Source organism: Hoplias malabaricus, chromosome 9 (assembly GCF_029633855.1).
Source record: "Hoplias malabaricus isolate fHopMal1 chromosome 9, fHopMal1.hap1, whole genome shotgun sequence".
Classification (NCBI taxonomy): Eukaryota; Metazoa; Chordata; class Actinopteri; order Characiformes; family Erythrinidae; genus Hoplias; species Hoplias malabaricus.
Window position 1 is genome coordinate 32,641,551 of NC_089808.1, and position 24,833 is coordinate 32,666,383.

At 40.7% G+C, this 24,833-nt stretch overlaps 1 protein-coding gene across 1 annotated transcript in view; it reads right to left on the reverse strand.

Annotated features, from left to right (window-relative positions):
* The window catches only part of LOC136707298 (ADAMTS-like protein 1), a 147,673-nt gene extending 125,225 nt beyond the window's left edge, over positions 1–22,448 (reverse strand). Inside the window, exon 1 of the mRNA XM_066681284.1 lies at positions 22,245–22,448. Within this exon, the coding sequence (XP_066537381.1) occupies positions 22,245–22,292 (48 nt within the window). The 5' untranslated portion in view covers positions 22,293–22,448. The remainder of the gene's footprint in view (positions 1–22,244) is intronic.
* Between the last annotated feature and the right edge of the window lie 2,385 nt (positions 22,449–24,833).

Consider the following 24,833-nt stretch of genomic DNA (forward strand, 5'->3'; position numbering starts at 1 on the left):
ATGGAGAAGAGGCTGCATATGTCAAGATCATTCTTTTAATCAACTCTGCAGGCTGGAAAAGCAGGAAGAGAGTTCCTGGCCCTTATAGTGACCCTTACCTTATCAACAGTGCATGAAACTGTACTTCCTGACTTGAGTAGACTTCCACTGTCAGGCATAATACAAAACTGTCTGGAACCAATTAATTACAGTGAGAGGGAAAGGGTTCCCCTGAATTAAATGTTGGGATGAAAAGACTGAAACCACCTTCAGGTGGAGTACAGCATCAACTACATGACCTTTTAAAAACAGACTTAAAAACATGACATTACGATCTATCTGAAATAATATATGAAATCTCAGAAATTATGATATATTCAGCATTTATTTTAAGATCTCAAAGCCAAAAACTGCACCCAAAATTCAAACATATACAGCATAGAACTCCATTTCCACCATGACTGGGGGATTCCAACATGTGCATTGCCAAATTTCCACTGCTGTCTTGGAGGGCAGGAAATCATTATGCCCTCTCTGGCTCTGTCTCAAGTCTGTGCAGTTCACACACTCACTTAGCGTCAGCATGGAGAAAAGAATATTAGGATATGCACGTAAGTCCGTACCATTTGAAAAGCTACTCAGCTCAGAAAGTGTGTGGAGGAAAGATGAAGAAGTAGATCAAGAACAACAAAAAGTGGAATTAGGTAAGGACAGCCAAGCCCACATTCTACATTTCCATATAAACCAGCTGACTGACATTAAACTTAAATTCAGCATTAAACATTAGAAAATTTCAACAGCAAATTAAAAGTTTATGAAAGTTTGTGCAACTAGCACAATTGTACTCACTGTTTGGTCCCTGGTACGTTTTAAACTAGCACAGCATCACAACACTGTCTTTTACAGGAAATTCAGGATTTTCAAACCACAACAGCAGCAGTGGTAACATTAAGAGTCAGCCACCAATTCAAGGAGTGTTTTGAACCTCTTCAAATACCATGGCATAATTTTACAAGCTGCCATTTTGAGTTGGAAAACATGCAAACATGACCTCCACTGGGGTATTTAAAAACGTGGATGGTATCTCAGAGTTATGATGTGTGTTGTGTCAAATGTGTGTCTGACTAAGTTCAGCACAAAGCCAAAGATTTATTTCATGTGCAATTAAGAGAGGCACTGAGAGGGGGCGCTGTGGGAGCTCACTGACTTCTTGTGTCACATGCTGAAAATTTGTAGGAAAATAACAAAAGGCCAGTAGCCCAGCACAGTTGTGAGTTTGGATTAAAAGAGAGAGGAATGATGCTGAAAACAGACAAAATACTCAGAAGACACTTCACTCGACTTTATGCTCAGGGGTATGAGGCTTTATCCTCTAAATATATGTGATTTGAACCTCAGTTCACTGGACAATCCTAAAATCGACTTATTTCACCAAACTTTTCTGTTCCTGCGGCACCACCTGCTGAAAATTGCTCTCAGAAACTGGGTATTTAATCGTTGACATATGTCGATGTGCACTTTTAAACTGTACTGATCTGAACTGCACAGCGCCGAAAACCCTTTACTCAGATGAGGTAATTCAGATGAGGCAACTCAGATGAGGCTCATGCAGCCCGACAATGTACCCATGTTAATATTTACAGACAATATGATGTTAGGAAAAAATATGGATAACATCCATCCATAATCTCCATTGTAGCTTAGACATTTTAAAAATGGCTAATTTGTGCTGGATGCCTGCATTTCATTCTGTCTGGTCAATCAGTGCTCCATAATGTTTACACGTCATGGTTTAATCCATACATGTGGCTTACTTTGAGTAGGTACCATACAGTAAAAAAAGCACCATGTGTGTACATAAAAGTGAATCCAAGTGAGTTTACAAGTTAGCTTATTTACTTGTCACAGTATCAGTCAAAGACCAATCAACCATAACATTATTTTGTTTCTGCACTCTGTTCATTTTCTCAGCTCTACTGACCATACAGGAGCACTTTGTAGTTCTACAATTACAAAATGTACACCACTCGTCACTCTGCATACATTGTTTGTCTTATTTCACCGTGTTCTTAAATGGTCAGGACCACCACAGAGCAGATATGATTTAGATTGTGGATCATTCTCAGCACTGCAGTGACATTGAAATGGTGGTGTGTTGGGGTGGTACGAATGGATCAGCTGCTGAAGTGTGCTTAGATGTCCGTTGGTATAATACCTTAAGTTAATAAGCTGTTGTCATATGTAATACATTCCCATAAATTGAGAGACATTTATCTATTCAACACTTCCTCTACACTCAAAGCAATTCACAGTGTCCTCTCTTTACTGCAGTTATAGACCCTACTTTTCTGGGAAAGCTTTACACCAGATGTTTGAACATTGTTAGTAAAGCCAAGTACTGATGTTGTATGATTAGATTTGGATCACAAGCACCCTTCAGCCTGATCTCAAATGTACTGGAATGAAGTTTCATCACTCTAGAGGAATCCACAGCCCAGTGCTTGGAGCGTTTACACCTCTCCAGCCCATGATCGGCATTGGGCAAAGAGACTGTATACTAGGAGTTTTTAATGAGTGAGGTCCATTTTCTTTCAGCAGATGGTCCAAACCTCAAGATTTGTGCATTGTCTCATACTGGCGCTTCACTTTGCTGCTTCTTAATAACGTCAAATTTTCCAAACATATGAAACACATTGGTTTAGAACCGACTTCATGATTTATGAACATGTAAAACTGTATCGTCCACTCTTCTACAAGAAATATCTTTCTTGTGGAGCAAGCCATACTGTCCTCACTCATGTCCCTCCTGATTTAGTGAACTGGCCGTGCAGGGTAAACAATCAACCTGACTGGCTCATCTGAGGGAAGCAATTTCGGTATTATCTGGATTAACTGTACTTGCAGTGTTCTGCCATGACTGTCCAAACAACAAAAATGACAATGTTCATGAACACTATTCTTAATTATCATGTATCCAGGTTCACTATCTGGTGACACCTGCCTTAGATGCCAGAGAATTTGATCTAGTTTTCAGTGCTTTTCTATGGAGACTGTATAAACTGCAAGCAAATATACGCCAGTATCAGCAATAAAATATGTAATACAGTCATAATAAATCAATTAAAATCTATAATAACATTAAAAATAAGTGTTCTTGTATATGTTGAAGGCTCTTACTACAAGTGTGAAAACAAGAAATCTTGTCTGCATTCACAAAAGCACACAATATGGAAAGTATTTTTGTGATTATACTGTTAAATTGCTTACATGGAATTGCTGAAGTACGTGCTTAAGTTGCTTTTCTTGAGCAGAAACTTTTCTGAATGATCACCCAAAGTAGTCAAAGATAAGTAATTACAGCACATTTACAGTTCGGGGGTCTCTTATTTGTCTGCACTCTGTAGTAATGACGACCAATCAGATGCACATGATATGAGCACTGCACTGTATTGCATGTGCAACACTACAATAATGATTAACATACGGTGTGTGTACCTCGAGTACATAATAGGTTTTGTCCACTCTCTTTAACAGACATTGTACAAGAAGGTTTGTTTCTCCCTGAGCTGCCTGAAGTGGTAGTGTTGTTTCAATTTAAAAAAAGGTTTGGCTGGTAGTAAGTCAGCAATTAGGCAGCTATTACTATACAACCATAAACAAGTTTTCTAGTTCTAGATTAAAAACTGAGACCTGAAGCCTTATCAGAAATTTCCAAAGCTTCTAGGTTTATGTGAACCTCACATACAATTTTGTTTTGTGTTGCAATTTTATATGGACCCTATCAGAAAAGTGCCTCTGGCAAAGAGTGAGCACTACAACCCATTTTCAACACCCAACTAAATAACATTAATGCACTGGTGAGTCTACCATGTCTACCAGAAGCAGATTTAACAGAGCAAGATTTAATCGCACTGACTTACTAAAGGAGTGAAAGGAATAGCGTCCAATCACTCCACATAGCTTCCAGAGTGTAAGGAGCGGGGTTTAAATCTGTGTTATTTTTGAAGAGCAGATTCAATGTTTACTCATGCTAAGTTCACTAACAAAATTTCATCAGCCATTTTGTTTTTCCCACTATTTCTATCAGCATGTGACATCACCAGTATATTTTACATTGTAGTCTTCAGTCCTTGTTAATCTTAGTCATTTTTAAAAGTTATTTGCCTCATGTTCATTTGTAAGGTTCGTCTTATTCAGTTAATCAAAATAATCTGTAGATAAAAATAACACAGCCTTAAAATGTCCATATATGCTCACACACATTTTTCCGAATTTAACATTTATGTCCTGCTAGGAGAAACATGTACATACACCTCTCTTACAACTTGCACCATGTTTACATCAATCTTCATCCCCCACTAAAACCTCTTCATCAGCGTCTCTAGATGCCAGACAGTGCCAGTCAAAATGGCTAAAAATGTAATTTTTAAAAGCCTGTAATGTCTATAACTCCCTATGTTTCTCACATGTACATGCTTCTCTACACCGAGTAATCTGGGACCATCATACCACAGCAGACTATGTATAAGATAGGAATGCGTGGAGGTTTATCAGATCATAGCAGTTCTGCTCTATCACTTTTGACATTGTTAAACAATAGCTTTGATATGGTTGTGCTTTGGTATGGGTGATATACCCTTGTGATATTACAGAAGACTGTTGTGAGATGCCCCATGTTTTGTCTGATTCATCTGATTCTGATTGTTATGTCTATATTACCTCACATTTTAAGTCCTAGGAGCCTACATAGTCAGGGCAAGAACAAACCCTTGCATCTCAAAATTGTTATCATTTTCAGTTTCTTTGAATGTTCTGCTGCTTTTTACACTCTGCTACTGCGTGTCATGACACAGTGTATTGACAAAGGCTTTTGAGTCACTAATCCACCTACCAGTGTCCTTCTGGACCGTGGGAGGAAACCGGAGCACCCAGAGGAAACCCACCCAGACATGGGGAGCACACACCAAACTCCTCACACTTTAAAAATATTAGACAGGATCTTGTTTAGTTTAAATATGAGGCATGTGATTGACATTTTGACCTCTGACTATAAAAGTGGTTTACTTAGAACAAGTGCGTTTATGCTTTTTCAAACTAGCATGCTAAAAAGCTAGTGGTTCCTTCCTTTTATTTGGAAGGGAGATCAAACATAAATATATAGAGTGGTATGCATGATAATCTTGGTAGAGTAAACAGTCCTTTTTAATTATTATAATATTTCAAAGTAGTTTCTAATGATATTTGAATTAAAAATCTCTCAATTTATTGAGTAAATATTTCAAGGAGAGTGTTAATATCAAACGTAACAAAGCTCAGACACAAGCTTTGAGAAAATTGCAATGTGAAGCTCACAGCTCAGTTAATAAAACACCTCCATATTCCAGCTTCAACAACTTTAAAAGAGAGAAATGTGTGGATTATGCCAGGCTTGGTGGGGGGGCCAATGTCTTGCAGTAGCTGTGCGTTTGTGTGTGTGTTGGGAGGATGTTGTGGTAAAATACATTTAATAATAAGATAAATAAAAAAATAATAATAATTACAACAAAATATTATCACAATGGTTTCCAAATTAAATCACATTCGTTAACACAGACAGTACTAAAATTTACATGATTTGAAAAACAGCTGTTACTAGGAACTATTACTCTGGGAGTTATAGCCATTTCTCAATTTATATATTCAATCCATTTTACCTTTGGAAGGAAGTGACAGACTAACTTTTAAGAGAAAGGTGAATTGTGCTGGGGGGCACGGTGGTGCAGCAGGTTAGTGTCGCAGTCACACAGCTCCAGAGACCTGGAAGTTGTGGGTTTGATTCCTGCTCCGGGTGACTGTCTGTGAGGAGTTGGCGTGTTCTCCCAGTGTTCGCGTGGGTTTCCTCCGGGTGCTCCGGTTTACTCCCACAGTCCAAAAACACACGTTGGTAGGTGGATTGGTGACAAAAGTGTCTGTAGGTGTGAATGAACATGAGTGTGCGTGTTGCCCTGTGAAGGACTGGCACCCCCTCCAGGGTGTATTCCCGCCTTGCCCAATGATTCCAGGTAGGCTCTGGACCCTGAATTGGATAAGCGGTTACAGATAATGAATGAATTGTGTTAGAAATCATAAAATGCTTTTTTGTTATGATACATTTGTATGAAAAGAAGAGGTGAAACTTGATATAAAATGGTTAATTTTATTTTGAACCACCCCCTAGTGTATGATGTCACAAAAATATGATAAATCGTGTTTGTCAGTTGTGATTTCTTCCTTTTAAGTATACTTAATGTTTATACTTGATTTTCCAGTTAAATCAATGGTAAATTATGTCCACTTGGTTCTTGAATAAAATACATTGTAAATAATATTGTAAAGTGGAATGCCCACTTGCACACAATGCACTTATGCAAACGCAACTCACTCTTCAGACCAGTAACATCGGACCTTATACATGACCCCAAATATTCTTATGGAATGTACATAATGGTGAAAACATCAAGGGGTGAGTTTATTATTTCATTTCCCCCACCCCATGCACTGTACCTGTCAGCTAGGCCAGGGAAAGGAAGATAGCTACAGTGGTGAAAGAAGAAGATTGAAGATCAGTTTGAAATGACAGTTAAAAACAGGCACCGGGCCAGAATGCTGATTGATAATATGAAATGGTAATTGCATTTACTTCAAAGACTGGTGCTCTTGTCTTATTAGTGTGTGTGCGCGCTTGAGAGAGAGTGAGTGAGTGAGTGAGAGAGAGACAGTCTGCTTCCCTTTAATCCGTGTAATCATGAGTGATGCTCAACTCAGAGCTGGCTGATGGATGATGTCACTCTCCAAGTATGCAAGGAATGGAGGGGGCGGAGTTTATCCTGGCTTTTAAAATGTTACCCATAAACAGACAAAAGCAGCTAGAACATTGTAATGAGGGGAATATGGAACAGTGATGACAAAACAACAGCTTGCAGCAAAAACAGGTCCAGGTATTCAATAACATGGCACGTTTATATAGACGATATAAGTGAACAGACATTTTGTATCTGAAATGTAATTTATTTATGCTGTGAGACAAGACAAGTGCAGACAAAATTAAGGCCCAAGATGGCTGCCGTTTGTAGACAACTCTAAGGTGCACTCTTGTACAAAGCTGAATGTCTGTGTCAGTAATAAGATAAGATAATCCTTTAATAGTCTTACAATGGGGAACTTCAGTGTTACAAAGCCAGAGGGACAGCAAGGCCCTCGGTAGCAGAAAGAGTGTGATGGATTTATTTTGCAGTGCAAACTTTATTTTCAGTTTTTAATTGTACGTACATATATATTTTAATTCAACATCATTAATATTTATTCATATGCTGGAATCTGAACTCTAATGCTATTTGAATGTAAACATTGTAGATTTATGTAATTCATTATAGGGCGGCACGGTGGTGCAGCAGGTAGCGTCGCAGTCACACAGCTCCAAGGACGTGGAGGTTGTGGGTTCGATTCCCACTCACACTGGTGACTGTCTGTGAGGAGTGTTGTGTGTTCTCCCAGTGTCCGCGTGGGTTTCCTCCGGGTGCTCCGATTTCCTCCCACAGTCCAAAAACACACGTTGGTAGGTGGATTGGCGACTCAAAAGTTTGCGTAGGTGTGTGTGACTGTGTGTGTTGCCCTGTAAAGGACTGGCGCCCCCTCCAGGGTGTATTCCCGCCTTGCGCCCAATGATTACAGGTAGGCTCTGGACACACCGCGACCATGAACTGGATAAGGGTTACTGAGAATGAATGAATGAATAATTCATTATATAGGGAATGAGAAGCTATTTGAATTTCAGCTATAGACAGGACACGCTGTGGGAAAGCTGCGTTTTTTTCATCCACACAACACTGACAACAGTGTTTTCAAAAATCTCCATCTTGGAGAGTGTTATCATAAACTTCCCATTTTCATTGACCTAAAATGCTGTTTACGTGTGGACAGGAGGCCAATAACGCAGCTCAAAATGTATAGGCCAGGGCACTTCCAGGACCAGAGCTGAGAAACACTGGGCTGGAGACGTATAACTTATTTGGAGCAGTTGAGAGCCATCCATACCTTATTTCACTAATGTTAATTCAAATACTCATAATTAAAAGGTTCCAACATCTAGTGCAAAGCCTTGCCAGAATAATAGACCTGCTACTGCAAAGACAAACTCCCAGTTGAAAGCCTTGATTTCAGAAAAATGCTTGAAAAGCTTATTGTGTAGATTTTTTACAGGATAAGTAATAAATATGCAAGTGTATTTAAGATTGTATGAATCTAACATGGATGTAGGCATGTATGCAGTAATACAGGCATGCAGTTTACACAGTGATAATTGGTTAAAATGATCTTCTCCTATTGCATTAGGTGTGAAGCTCCAGTGGAAATGTAAAGCACTAAATGATCTGGGTTTAAGAGAATGTCATTTAAAAATAAATAAATAAATAAATAATAAAAATTCCACACAGAAGGTGTGAACCGCTAGAACCACAAACCTCCTATAACCAGAGGGTGTGAACCACTGTAACCATATAGGGTTTCACAGCACTTATGAAACCCCATTAACCACAGATTCTACAAAACTGCTGCCTGTTGTATGCATCAGCTCCAGCGGTCAGTAACCCACGTGCTCAGTCATGAACCTTTAAAAAGTCCTACTCTTCAGTGTAAGACCTCATTAGACCCAGGGGCCAGAACCTTCCTATAGCGTCTGCTCCTATTCCCACAGCCTGTTTACCTGACTGCAGAAGACCACACAGGAGCAGGGGGCTTTCTCTGAGGACACCAAAGACCCCTATAACCATAGAGTGAAGAACAAGGCCACTCTAAGTCTGACTCATGGTATGAGACAAACATCTGGCCCCCACAACTCTTGCCAGTGCTATAAATGAGCTGCAAGTGCCAAAAGTGGCCTAAACGCATCTGCTATCTGGGATAAATAATTCCATAACAACAATAATAATTTTACAGTACATCTGTTTTATTACAATAGTGGTGATCCAATTACTAAATAATTAAAGGGTACATACCTTTCAGATCATATGCAGAGACTTTACATTTACGGTATTTTGGCAGATGCTCTTATTCAGACCGACTTACAAAGTTACTAATATTACAGGTAGGCCAATGCAGTATTAGGAGTCTTGCCCAAGGACTCTTATTGGTGAAGCACAGACTGGTTGCTCAGACCGAGAAACAAACCCAGGTCTCTCAGATGGGAGCCAAAGGTGTTACCACTGCACTACACCAACCGATTTTAGAACTGTCCTGCATCCTTATCCGAGTATCTCACACACACACACACACACATTTTTCTTTGCTGGACTGCCTACCAGGCTGGCCTAAGAGGCATTTTCTCTTATTAACAGACTGACTAACAGACAATTTAAGGTGGAGCTACTACACCCTCTGTTGTTAGCCATATTTCACATAGCGCTTTTCACCAACCAGTTCATGAACAAAACTGAGCTCTTCTGTGCATGTCCACTGACATAAAATGGTTCACAAACCAGAAAAATTCATTTCCAGCTGGAACCAAAGAAGAGTAGGTTCTTCGGGGCAAACCATGGCTTTGTCAGAACCTCAAATACAGTGTTATCGCCCAGTGGAGCTGGATGGGGTAATTTACAAAGTATAAGTAAATAATAATAATAATTAAAAAAAATTAAAAAAAAAGACAGGAACATGCTCCATTTGTGTGTTTCTTGGGCTGCATTTGGCACGACAAAATGTGCGTTGTCCAGAGTCTAAACTCGGTGTTGGTTAGCTATGTGTCTCCACTGGACGGCTCAGAACTCGGCAATATTTACACACGTATTATAACTCACAGAGAGAGGACTGCTGAATTTGTCTTATTTCATGTGAGTGTGTGTCTTTGTGGTGGGGAAACATTTAGTGGTGTCAGTGTGTTTATAAAACTCCATATAGCTGCACACCTCCTTAAACTTCAAGTGTTTTACTCTAACATTACATTGAATAAATAAGTAATTGTAATTCTTAAAATCAACAAAATGTTCTTGTTCTTTGGTGGTGAATAATGTAGCATTTATTTTTAAAATAAGTGAACAAGAATAACACCAATGTCGGTGTTATATTATGAACTAAACTTTGTGCTGCTTTTTTCATTTCTGCACTTATTAGTCCTGCCCAACACAATAAAACCAAAATTAAACAAAGACATTGGTTATGACACGCCAAAGCTTCTCTAGACCTTCCAGTGACAGGGGTATGTATTTTGGGCTTTCCTTTTTGAAATGCCAGAAACACCTCTGTGACCATGGCTAGATGTCCAATGGTGATCCAGCTAAACTAGGCTTTCCTTGTGCATCTTCCCTTAGTCTTTCACAAATGATCAGGGTATATAGTTAAGAGTTTGTTTAATGGAATAATACAACAATAATTCAACAATCACATGTATACAAAATCGCTCAGACAAATACTTACACAATAAAACAGCAGGAAAAATATTAATTTATTCAGTTATTTAAAATGGCAGCGTATGAATCAAACAAAGTCATACAAAAGTGAAAGTGGCCTCCATCTGTAATCCTCTCCTTAGAAAGCTGAGACAGGGTTCAGAGGGTCAGTCACACAGGGGTCTTAGAGCTGTCATAAGACAGAGTGAGTCACACTTCCACTCTCAATCACACTGACCACAAGAGCTGTCTTCAGGCACATTCAGCTCCTAGTCTTCAACAGTCTGGAGAATAAGCAGCTTCCCACCGGCTGGAAAAGTGCACACAACCAAAACATCCTCCAGAAGGCATGCCACAGTGTCCTAAATACACAATTATTTGCCCACACATAAACATTAACATACCCCTTCCAAATGACACAAGGTCAGTCCGTTTTACTTACAAACCATAAATCACAGCAAACACACACAGCACTATTCTTCAGTCCTGGCTGCTTCAGGGGAACTGAGGACAGCAGGATACTTCATCCTCAAGATCAAAAAGGTACAGCATGTGATAGGATACTATAAGTGTGTACTACAGTAGAGAATTTTCTTCCTTGTGTTTCAAGTCTTCTGACCCTTTGGGGCACAAATGTTTCTGTTACTTTCCATTTAACAGCCACTTCTAAATTTATGGTACAGTTTCATAAAGAGCTATTATGTATATCAATATGGACTTCAATGTCCTGTACTGTGCCTCATTGAAGTGTCCAGTGTCCAGAATATACTGTCAACTTCTGACTGAAATAAATCACAAAACACTTTATTTTAATGTCTATAGGGACCCTTTAAAAAATGTACATTCTCTTAATATCGATGGTCATAATTTTAAATCAAAAAAATATTTTTCCTCACTATTTGCAGCTCTAGAGTCTGTTTGGGGGCTCAAAGACACTGTAATGTGTTTACGAAACCCCAGTGTCTGTAAATAATGAGTATAATAAGAAAAACAAAATAAATAAATAAAAACAAAACTGTCCAGGTCTGTTGTGCTAGATCTTTCTTCCTTTTCTTTCCTTCTTTCTTTCTCATAGCAGAGGCATTTGGACTTTTTTAGACAACGGACAGAACTCAAAACATTTAAAAGCAGAAACCAAGATGAGCTGTGAGGAGTTGGTGTGTTCTCCCTGTGTCTGCGTGGGTTTCCTCCGGGTGCTCCGGTTTCCTCCCACAGTCCAAAAACACACGTTGGTAGGTGGATTGGTGACTCAAAAGAGTCCGTAGGTGTGAGTGAATGTGTGTGTGTTGCCCTGTGAAGGACTGGCGCCCCCTCCAGGGTGTATTCCTGCCTTGCGCCCAATGATTCCACGTACCCACCGTGACCCTGAACTGGAAAAGCGATTACAGATGAATGAATGAATGAATGAATGGAGATGAGCACATTACTCTATTCCTGCTCCACAGGGGCATACCATTGACTAATTTTGCTTTCCCCAAATGTCTCCAAATTCAGGCGACGACTAATTGCATTACTGAACGTGCTACAAAACTGAACAACTCGAGTTACACATACAAACATCACACCTTAAAAAACATGGAGCTTAGCAATGTAATCAAAGTAGTTTCAACAGCATTTCCCCACCATCGTAGATATCCCCTTTAAGTCAAATAACATGCACAGACAGTCTGTAGTTAAAACACTCTTTATACATGTCAGGGAAGCATGACTATTATTTTGAAGCTGTAGTTTCAAGGTAAAAATTCTATGTTTCAGTGTAAATGAGTTGCTTAAGTCCTGCAGGAATACTTTATGTTAAGAGAACAGCAATAACAGAGTGACCTAGATGCATCTGAGTTTCTGTAACACGTTTTAAACACACATAGCCACCCCTAAATTATAGGACAGAGGCAGAAATGTAAAACTGTGTGGCAACCTGTCTGAGATGTTGACTAAGTAAATGAAGGACATAGGAAGCCACAGACTTTCTCCCAAACTTCATAACATAACTTCATCTAGTCTCTTGAAATGGATAGCAATTAAGAAATGTATGTAGGTTTGGGCTGTTTTTCTAAGCATATACAAGGTACTGTTGGTACTAAAGTTACATGGAGTATGCACCATCTCAAAAATATTAAAGTCCCTGAGAGAGCTAGTCCCAGAAAGAAATCTCTCCCTCTCTCTCTCTGTTTAAACAAAGAACATGTGAAGGGTGGAAGCAGATGTGCAAACCACAGGAAGCATCATTAGCTTTGCAAACATTCAGCCAGTGAGGCATGGCGACCCTGTCAGAGCACAGCCAGCCTTTTCACTACCGACCAACACCACCGACACCATCCCCCTCCACTACATCCCTGTGCTGGATTCCTTCAACACTGAGCTAATAATACCCACTGATTCACTGCTGCATTCTGCTTTATTTGTCTTAGTTTCATTCTCTGCATCCTTTTCACATCTCTTAGTAACGTAAAGATGGCGCCATGTGATTTTAGATACTCTTTCTTGGTCATTAATATTATAATGGCCTAAATAATTCCATCCCTCTATCCCTCTAAGCTGATTGGACAACTGTCAAGCTCTGCCGCTACCTGCTTCTGACCAGTTGCCCATGCTCTAGCTACCACCACTTGCCTTAGACTGGCTGCATTATTACAGTATTTCAAATGGTCTTTCAGTATTCTGCTGCATTAGTGAACAAGCCAAATGAATCCAGAGAACCAGATCTACAAGTGAACCACACACAGTATAATTTGTTTTTGGATTGTTTGATCCCCCCCACTGTGAACATGAAACAGCCCTCCACTTTGTCTTTTGCTTTATACTTTAAGGCCCTCACCATACATACACTGCCACAGTCCTCGCATATGAAACCAATAAGTGACAAGAACCCATGTGTTAGAGTGCTTTTAATGTGGTTAAAGAGCCATGCTAGGCATGATGTTTGGAGTTAAAGCCCATACTCAAGGTGAAATCACTGTAACGTATGGCCTCATGGGGTCCATTTTCTTTTTTGTTTTTAAATGAAACAATAAGGAGCAACATTATAGGATAATGAAACACAATATGTTTTATATATATATAAATAAACATGCTGTTGGCCATGCCCCAGTTCCCCGGTGAAGTAATGAGCCACGGAAGAAGCAGCAACTTCAAGAGTCGGAAGCCAAGTTCCAAGCCTCATGGATAAAAGCATGGCCAAGGCCATGATACTCTCCTCCATTCTCTCCAGCCCTTTTAACCCATCAGCATGCCTTAGCCAATAAATACTCAAGGCTGACACCAATCAAGGAGGATCATGTGGCTCAGTCTATGCAGCTCTGGGCTTAGCTCACAGTTCCACCTCCCAGGACAAAGTTGTTTTCTTCCCCAGCTCCTTACCTCACCCGGGGGCTGGGGCATAGCTAGTGGTGAGGCTTAACGATCCTCCTCCTCCCAGTCTCCAGTGGCCTTGGCTCCAATGACCTACGTCAGTGAACGTGAAAAGGCAGGGAGAGCCAATAAACACTAGGCCCAAATTCATTTTCATAAAATCTTTACCAGAGCATCGCAAGGAATATTTCCTGGTCTTTTGTTCCCTCCAGGTATGCGTGATTAATCTCAGCATTCCTGCAGTTATCTCTGATAAGCATTGCCCACGCTTCACTCTAATTGGAAGGTATGAAGGTTTGTCTCTTGCCTTAGCTGCCACCACCCACACACAGCAGCATCGTTTCTGATGAGACCCCAGAGTTCACTTCAGGGACGAGGTAATAATTGGAGCTCAAATCTGGGAGCCATATGACACCATTTCCTTCATCTACTTTCATTCTCACTGTTCTCAGCTGAGCACAGTTTAAGTGTTGGACTTTCATCCACGAACACAAAAAAAGAGGTAGAAAACAGAGCCATTACCCATATGGAAATCACTCTCTAATGTCAGTCCCAAGAGGTTCTGAAGATCAAGATCCCAGCAGCTCGAACTTATGTGCAGCTCTGACACAGGCAAATTTAAAGCCATCTGAGAGACAACAAGGAGCAAGAAGAGAGAGGCAGATTTAAGATCACTTGGCCTTGGTGCTAGCCTCTAGCTGTAGTAAACTCTTATAAATGTGATCACCCACTATTATTTTAATGTAGCCAGTCTCCGTGCACAGGTGACATAAACCTTGTGCAGGTGAAACCTAGAAAGTGGTGGGAGCTCCAACATAAGCCTCTGTTGTTTCAGCGCCCTCTGCTGGTAACTGAGGGTGAAAACTGAACTGGCTGGAAATCGCAGAACATCTGTGGGAATCAGTGAGGATAATTAAAAGATGCTTATATGAAAAACATATCACTTGGGGTTGTGTGTGAGTGTGTGTGTGTGTGTGTGTGTGTGTGTGTGTGTGTGTGTGTGGTGGGGGGGGTGTATTTTGTTGCCCAGCAATTACTTAGGTTTCTCATTGTTGTTAAATGTCCTGAAGGACCACTTAAGAAAACAAGAAACATACATTTCAACATACTATGCCTCACAAAATCTGTTTTTAATCCTCCATGTTTCATAAGAGGTAGCGCAAAAACATACCACAATCATGCTAATTAATCCATTGTTATGGATTCATACAGCTCATTTGGGACATCTTTAAGCCACAACATTTTTGTTCCTTCTTACTCCACGTCCCCACGACACAAAATGAATTTCTGCCAACATCCTCTTCTCTCCTTCTAGTAGCTAATGACAGTGCCCTTCCTGTTGGCTGAGAGATGAAAGGGACTGACTGGCCAACAGGATGTCCAGCACAGGAGACAGGACTTGGTCAACTTTTTTTTTTCTTTTAAAAACAAAAAGAAGTGAAGAAATCCTCAATTCCGCACACTTACTTCTATAAACAAACATTTGGCCTTCTGCGTGGTATTCATCAGGACAACTCCCAGGACAGTCATGAAGTGGAGAAATGGAAATTAAATATGAAATATTAAATGAATGTTAATAAAATGAGCCAGGCAGAAATCAGGACAATATCCAAGTGCACATAATAATGCAGGTGTAAAATGCACACAAGAAGAAACACATCAATAATAAAAAAACTTCACCCAGTCAATAAAACGATACCCCAATCCACTAGAAACCCCCAATAATAATCAAAAGCCTACTCGATATTACCAAAACCCCTTCCTGTACAAGCAGCACAGTCAACACAAACCAAATATCCCACCCAATACAACCAAACTCCCAACAATCACAGCCCAATCCAACTAAATTCCTTCAAACACAACCAAATCCCCAGTCAAATCAAATCCAGGCCTTATAAATCCCAAATACCACACAATCCAAACAAAACCCTGCCCAATCCAAAACCCCACCGAGTCCAACAAAAACTTCAGAGTCCAAATGAATTAGGCTACTACTTAACCCAACTAAACCACTCCAAATACAACAAAAATCCCCACCAAGTTCAATCCACTACCTAAACAATCAAACCAAAACTGTTCCCAATTCTAAAGCTATACAAATAAAATCCTGACTAATACAATTAACCACCTCCAGACAACTACAATTCCTTCTTTTATTTCATATCACAAGTCTCTTACACCAGTTAGCCAATCGCACATGGATGGATCATGATCAAAACTAAGAGCTAGGTTACTAGGTTACATGAAAGACCAGGTGTTTATTAGATTATGGCCAAACGTAAGCAATGAGTTTAGCTGATACAGTGTTTTGCTATTAAACTGCTGTCTCTCCTGAATCAGTCTTGTTGATGTTTGCCTGGGGACTACATGTGTTTAAGGCTCTGAAATAATGGAAATATTGTAGCAATGGCCAGCAACGTGCTCGATAGCAACGCTACTGTGGCTTTTAATTGAAGGCTGTGTAAAAGTGCGCGCATAAGAGATATATATTACTGATATGCTTAAATAAATCACTGCTGCCACAGGCATTTGTGCATGATTCTGCCCCAAAATCAACAGGCATCCCATTAGGAATGAACATGCAGACCAGCTTAAACACACAGTAGATGATCTGAACATGTCTTTCAGAACCTGAAGTGACTGAACCAAGTACTGACAGCACTGATCGGTTCACTTTAAATATAAATGACCAAAGTACACCAAACTATTCATACAGTTATTCAGTGTGAGAAAGAGCCTAAAATACTGGATTGGAAAACAAAGGATTGGAAAAACCTTTTGTTTTGGAGTTTGCGAGAGCAGAACAAATCTGAACAGAACAGCTCGATTTATTCAGCTTGTCATGCTAGTCCTGGGAAAGTTGATCATCAATAGATTTCTCACTGCAAACACTGAATATTTACAACAGATAATGCCCCGTGTGATTTATTTTCATTCAATAAGACGGTATGCCAGATTTGAGAGAAAATATGGCCGAGCACATCACTGGGAATTACTGAAAGACAGTGCGCAATAAACCTCCAAACTTTGACTTCTTCTGCATCCAGATTTTTTTTAAGAACCCAATAATGTGTCAGGAGCTCTTCTGTCAGCTTGTTGACCTCAGAGAGGGTGCCCCATGTTGCCCCAGGTTTTTTTTCTCTCTCTCTCTCTCCAAACGAAGGATATACTTTGCTGCACTATTAGATGTATATTGATGATGATGCAGGGGTCAACAAGGTCTGCAACAACTGAGCGTCTATTTGTTCCATAGGGAGCCGTGCAAGATAGCAATGGGTTCTTTGTGAATGTCGTAATTTTTGCCACACACAAATCAGACAAGGCTAATCTAGGAATTATATTTCATTTCTGGGCGATTTATGGACAAATTTGGGCAAAGCAGAAGCTCTAAACTAAATCCATTCCATTTCAAAAGCTTTTTTATTATTATTTTTTTAATTATTCTTTCATTATCTGTAATCACTTATCCAGTTCAGGGTCGCGGTGGGTCCAGAGCCTACCTGGAATCATTGGGCGCAAGGCGGGAATACACCCTGGAGGGGGCGCCAGTCCTTCACAGGGCAATACACACACACACTCATTCACACCTACGTACACTTTTGAGTCGCCAATCCACCTACCAACGTGTGTTTTTGGACTGTGGGAGGAAACTGGAGCACCCGGAGGAAACCCACACAGACAGAGGGAGAACACACCAAACTCCTCACAGACAGTCACCCGGAGGAAACCCACGCGGACATGGGGAGAACACACCACACTCCTCACAGACAGTCACCCGGAAGAAACCCACACAGACACAGGGAGAACACACCACACTCCTCACAGACAGTCACCTGGAGGAAACCCACGCAGACACAGGAAGAACACACCACACTCCTCACAGACAGTCACCTGGAGCGGGAATCGAATCCACAACCTCCTCCTAGAGCTGTGTGACTGCGACCTACCTGGTGCGCCACCGTGCCACCCTTTTTTTTTTTTTTAAATCAATTTTCTCCAATTTGTAATCATTGAAAACCCCACTCCTAGGCTAAGATTCCCCCAAAGTACATGTCACCAAGCTAGAAGGATGAAATCTGCTGAATGCTTCCTGCAAGACACATGAACCAGTCACTTAGTTTTCAAAATGGCGCTCACAGAATGCCACAGGTCAATTTAACACGCTTGGAGGAGAATGCAAATTAATTATAGCTTATAGACACCTGGGTTGGCTTGCATCACTCAGGGACACACTCTTGAAATTTAAGTCTCTAAAGGCTGAGGCATCACCAGGGACTGAGACAATCTCCTCATAATACAGGACATTTTTGATAAGTGTTTTAAATGAAAACATTAATACAGGTGGCACTCATTATTACATGAGCAATGGCCTGCATATGTACATGTGTGCAAAGCCCATTCCCTAAAACAAACAGATTATTACAAATAAAAGTGGGATTTTATTGCATTCTGGAACAAACCCCACTTTCTTAACTCACCAGTTTAAAAAAAAATTCCAACCAGTTAACCCTTACTATGCAGTTTACACAGCTTAGGAGCCGGCCTTTTATGACACTTCATTGTTCTAGGATTTACTGAGTACAGCAATGCCATTTATCATGACAGCATATCATCATACTGCCCACCCCTTTGCTTTCAGTATTCCCCTGGCTGCTGATAGCAGAGCAATGCTTCTTCTCTACACTCTTCCCTGGGAATGGGGGGGATGAAAAAAAAGGAGTGAGCCCACACATCTGAGGAACGTTCCACAGAGAGGCAGCTCGCAGAGTGGGAGACGCTGTTTTTGAAGTGGCTGCCGGGAGAGCCGATTAGGTCAGTTAGGAGTGAGTGAATGTGAAAGAGAGAGAGAAAAATGAGAGAGTTGATTGTGATGTTCCTTTGAAACAGCTGTATAAGTAGAATGGGTGTAAATAGCTATTTTGATCCTCTCAAGCCTTTTCATGCATCTCAGTGGTGAAGCAGTGTAAGAAAATAAATAATAATAATAAATACTGCCTTTTCTATCACTGTATTAAAAGAGCATTGTCTTCCTTTTGTTGGAAGACTATACACCTTTTTCATGTCATAGTTTGGATCTGCAAGAGCTTATCATCAGAGTAAAGGCCAAATGCAACTGATGTGTCTGACATTACTGCGTTCCCTGATTCAAATAACTGCTCCATTTCCTTTGGGATCTGTAAAGTATCCATCCATCCAACTAAATGCTAATCTCTACCAGCTTTGTCAGATCATGTTTTTACATATCAAAATTAATCCAAATGCATTGAGAAATCATACGACAAATTAGTTATCTACACTGGCCTTAGGTTAAAGTAGCGGGCTTTGGAGAGGGAGGTGTACTTTCTCCTCCATCAACATTCACAGCTAAACTGCCCTTGAGCAACACAGCTAACCTGCAACATAGCCCAGGTGCTGTGGCTAGCTGCCCACTACTCCAGGTGTTAGTTCCTGTGTGTGTGTGTGTGTTTTCACTTCTACAGATCTACAGTTTAATATGGAGCCTCAATTTCCTCAAGCAGTGTCGCAGTCACACAGCTCCAGGGACCTAGAGGTTGTGGGTTCGATTCCCGCTCCAGGTGACTGTCTGTGAGGAGTTTGTGTGTTCTTCCTATGTCTGCATGGGTTTCCTCCGGGTGCTCCGGTTTCCTCCCACAGTCCAAAAACACACGTTGGTAGGTGGATTGGCGACTCAAAAGTGTCCGTAGGTGTGAGTGTGTGAGTGAATATGTGAGTGTGTGTGTTGACCTGTGAAGGACTGGCGCCCCCTCCAGGGTGTGTTCCTGCCTTGCGCCCAATGATTCCAGGTAGGCTCTGGACCCACCGCGACCCTGAATTGAATAAGCGGTTACAGATGATGGATGGAATTTCCTCAAGGGGATAAATACATTTTCTAAACACCAGAAACTGTCATGTTTTGTCATTAGCCTCAATGGGTTACAGTTAAAAGAACCTCAGAATAATATAATTTTTTAAAAGCAATTTAAATTTTTCCTACAGCCATCCAACATCCAATCAAGAATTATTTAGAACCATTAAGGTTCCAGAGTGTTTCCCCAAGAGGAGCTGAGAGCAACACAGATATGAGCGCAAGTGTCTTTGTGTGTCTCCCTGCAAACTTATAGCCAGTAATATCAGTTCACCGAGTCACATAAAACCCTGATGTTAGCTCATCTCCACTGTAATGTTAGATATCACATTCCTACTCCTTCCCATTTAATACTCGCTCTGAACATTCTCACTCCTTTTAACGACCTGTAGTGCAAAAGCCCGTCTCATCTGCTCACGTTTTCATATCTCAGCGAGTGCTTTTATTGAGCGCAGCTTGAACAGGCAGACTTTTCCCCACACACATCATTCATCATCAGGAGTGCCACCTCGTTTCTGCAAAGAGTTAGAGCTCTGCGCTCTCATCAGGAGAGCCAAAAGACATAAGGTTTTGCTTGCGGGCACCTTCCTGAACTTCTGTTCTCATCCATCTCTTACAGGATCTGTTCCCTATAACACAGCAAATGGGGGAGAGGGGGAAAAAAAAAAAAAAAAGATGCAGATTCTTAACCATGAAGATAAACAAATCTGATCTGGATCTGGGTTGTTAACCGCAGTGAGTGCCAACTCCAATATAAACCGGGCGAGGGAGGATGTTGCCCTCTCGCTGTGGCAGGTGTGGCGTTGCCAGGACAACAGAGCCCAGATAGGAAGCAGTAGACACACTGTCGTCCAGTTGTCTGGGGGAACATATCATCTTTTAATGAGCCTGACAGACGTGCCTGGCCTTCCAAAAGACCGCAAGCCAAACCTTTCCCTCCCGTGGCATTTAGCAAGTGCTTATTAGTGGTGGCTGTTCATCAGCAAACGCTCTACAACGTAAGCCCCACTAAAGACTTTGTCTAGATATGTGTGGTTTGGAAGAGACTTTTCATAAAAGGCAAACTTGTTGCGTCATATACGGACACTCACTGAATACATGCACTTAATAGCCAACAGTCACTGTAATCCAGAGGAGATCTGCAAGACCAGCTTGGAAATTAACTGTTGTGAAGGGCAAATTATCTGTGATCCACCACAATGCTGTGCTGTTTATTAGTCTGCAGGAAGAAACGGTCAGCATTTAGATATTAGGGAATTGGATATTAAGTCCACAACGATATTTAGCTTTAGACAGAGGATATAAGTGGGTAAATATTAAGGTTTTCAACAGCTTTGATGCTGCTCCAGCTCTTCCCTCTGTTCATGACAGATGAGACGAGGATGTTTAGCAAAAACAGTCCCATGAACATCTAAGAGCAGCTACAACAAAGGAAAATGAACGGCAGGTATTCCTTCTCTGTTTGCCCATAAACAATGTCCAAATGTCTGTAGACACCTCCAAGTTTATACTCGAGAAACACCAAATAACAGGATAAGCACTTTCACCGTCACCACGCCCAGTGCCAAGCGTGGGTTAGTGGGGGTATAAATTCCCACAGCATTGGGCTGTGGCACAGAGGATCAGCATTTTCTGGAGCGAAGGAACAATTTCCAGGACATTGGGATGAGCTGGGAATGGCTTTTGTGATCCAGAACTAATAATTCACAATCAGTACCTGACCTCACTAATGATTTTGGGACTGAATGGCACCGAATGCTTTGGAACAGAAAGGTTCCAATGTCTTGTCTAAAGCCACTATGGTGAATCAGTACAGGTTTTAATAATCAGTTAGCTTAGGAAAGGGACAGTGCCCTAAAACTGGAGATTAACCTGTTACTTGCTGGTTTACATAGTATTGTGCAGAACAACAATTTGTATTATTTGTTTATTTGTTTGTTTGTAATTTCACATCATCTTCTGAATGGACAGTCACCCACCAACTCTACAACACTACTCATTCACAACTGAATAAATATGTTTATAAAAAAATATATTTTATTGATTTTTATTTTATAAAAGATAATATTTATTAGGCTAAGACAAAAACAACCAAGTACACTTCAAAAGGGATTAAAAATCTGAAACTGAACAAACATTGAGGACAGCTATAGGCCAACATTAACCTAAGCACCAGGGCATGTGCTGAATAACTCACTCTAAACATAGTAAAGGTGTTACTCATAATGTTATTTATTCAGATACCCTTCAAAAGACAAGTTACAGTTAAAAAAAAAAAAAAAAAACACAGACCTACTGGATACTCTCACCATGAAATTACATTGAAAAGAGTTATCCACAATATTTAAAAAAAACAATAATAAAAAGTGACTATGCTGGACAGGACAAACGGGACATTCTCACACTGAACCTACAATAAAGACAAATGGAGTTATACACTATATTAAGAGTCTGTTGTGAGTAAAACCCAGTTAAACTGTATAACAACACTGTAAATGCTCATGTGTGCACTGCACAACTTTTAAACTCAAACGGAACACTTCTGAGAGGACACCGGTGGAGGAGCACACAATGAAAGAATAACAACTTACTGTGAGTTATTCACCAGCGAGCAGTGAGGATGAAGATATAAATACACATGTATACTACCTTACCTTGAAAACGAGCAAAGCCAAACATATGAGGAGATGCGTTCTCTCCATGCTGTAAACTCTGACACTTTCACCGGGTTCAGCTCACTTCAGTTCAGTTCTGTTCTGTTCAGCTCAGGCGGAATTCACACAGCTGAGTCTAGCGGACGTTAGAAAACGTTCTGAATGCGTCTGTCCTCGCAGTTCTCACTGAGTCTCGCCTCACTGGAGCAGGACTTTCTGACTGGACATGTCATATTTACCTCCTGAATGTTGTGCTCCTGAAGCACGTTGTTGCTAAATTTATGTTGGCGCGTCACCGAGGGGCTTCTCCCACCTTACTCTCTTAAAGCAACAGCACCAGAACTTTCTGCACATTACACTGATGAGCGAACACAGGCTCCTTTCACTGAGTCACATCTACCAACTCAGCTCAACAATTAAGAGTCGATTCATCAAACATAACAGGCCCTTCCACAACTGTTTTTATTATTTCAACTGCCGTAGAATTATGTAGGTTCAGTGAGGTAATTACCAATAATGCATTTTGCTTGTGTGAAATATATAAAATAAATCTAATTATTATATAATTAAGCTATGAAATATATATATATATATATTTAGAGGTTGTGGGTTCGATTCCCGTTCCGGGTGACTGTCTGTGAGGAGTTGGTGTGTTCTCCCTGTGTCAGCGTGGGTTTCCTCCGGGTGACTGTCTGTGAGGAGTGTGGTGTGTTCTCCCCGTGTCCGTGTGGGTTTCCTCCGGGTGCTCCGGTTTCCTCCCACAGTCCAAAAACACACGTTGGAAGGTGGATTGGCGACTCAAAAGTCTCCATAGGTGTGTCTGTGTTGCCCTGTGAAGGCTCCAGGGTCTATTCCTTGCGCCCAATGATTCCAGGTAGGCTCTGGACTCACCGCAACCCTGAACTGGATAAGCGCTTACAGATAATGAATGAAAATAGAATTAAATATGCTACAGAGATTTCTCCACGTTATTTTTTTAATATTTGTTTTAAAATGCAGTGCTGCCCTTTAGACGTAGCAGATAGCTACTCCCAAACCTATAAGCTCAAATTTGAGTGTTGTCCGATAGAATTCTCCATATTTTCCTACTAGACATGATGCTTGCCTACTGTACAGGCTAAAGTGAGAAATTCAGGTTTGTGGATTAAAGCCCTGGAGAGAGACGGTTTAGTTTTGACAGGTAAAAGCAAACAAAACTTAAAATCTTAAGGCATGTTGCCAAACAGGCAGACAGGAAAATGGGCAAAGTATATGAGGGGGTGCTCTTAGTGCTTTTAGGTCATTTACACCTTTATTTGCTAAACATGGGAATTTCTTTTTTAATTCTTTCATTCAGTTCTTACATGCACAGAACTTACATTTACGTTTCGGCATAGCTGCTCGAGATGAGGGTAGGTACATGAGCTTTGCCTGACGTAAACAAGGACTACTGACGTGCAGACTGACCAATTAAATGTTTACAGAGAAGGTTATCGACCAATAACGGTAGCTCTACAGTCAGACCGTCCAATCAGAAGATTTTAGGCTACTTCACCACTCCCCCTTCTCACTCAAGCGAACCAATCGGAGTAGAGGAGGGCGGGACTAGTTTGTGAACGAAACTTCTCGAAGTTTTATGTAAGCTCTAGAAAAACAAAATCCCGGACGTTTGTGAAATTCCGGCCGGACATTTTTTTTAAGTCTAAAAAAAGAGGACATGTCCGGGTATACGATGACGTCTGGTCACCCTATCTAATGTTCCACCAGGGTCCTGAATAGAGGTGTCGTATGTGATAAAAAAAATCTTTTGCGGTGTGGGGTTCGCTACTTTGAGTCGGTTTCTAAAGTTAACCTAAAAGAGCCGATTCAAATAATCAACTAATTTGCGAAAAAGATACCTTTGTAGCCCACCACAGCACGCTTACACACTTTCTCCTGTCGTTTTTGGCTCGTTTTGCGTGTTAGAGGAAGTAAACCGACAAGAATTCACACGAAAGCAACGTGTCTAATTAGCGTTGGTGTATGAGAGAGTCCCATCTCTCTTCACTTCTCCTCAGGGCTGCTTATGAGAAGAAACAGTGACATTGTACCTCTGAAACAACAACAATCTTCCTCATTTCATCTTTAGCAGTTTGATAAGTGACTATCTCAAGAGCACATCACATTCCAGCTGAAGCAAGGAGTGGGGAAATGTTTATTTGTAAAATCATGTTTGATCATGTAAAAACCCAGGATCATTAAGTGCAAAGGAACGAAACTGGCAACAAACGTCTTTTACCAGCTGCTATTATGTGTCTAATCTCTCTTTTTGTGTGTGATCTCAAACTGGAATATTTTCAACTGTATCCTTTTCATTTTTCATTGGCTAGCTGAAAAAAGGTCTAACTGGAAAAAAAGTGTATCTTAAAACATGGAATCTGCCATTTTTACTGTACCTTCAGATCTGCTGTATGTAAATGACCCCTTTTTTTGATTGGACATGCTAAATTGTGCCTCATTCAAAGAAAGCATTCCAAGATTAAGCACTCCTACAACTGATGTCTGAAGTCACAAATGTCATGCCTGTATTACCCAGTAAACAAGGAACATCCCTGGACGTTCAAAATAGGT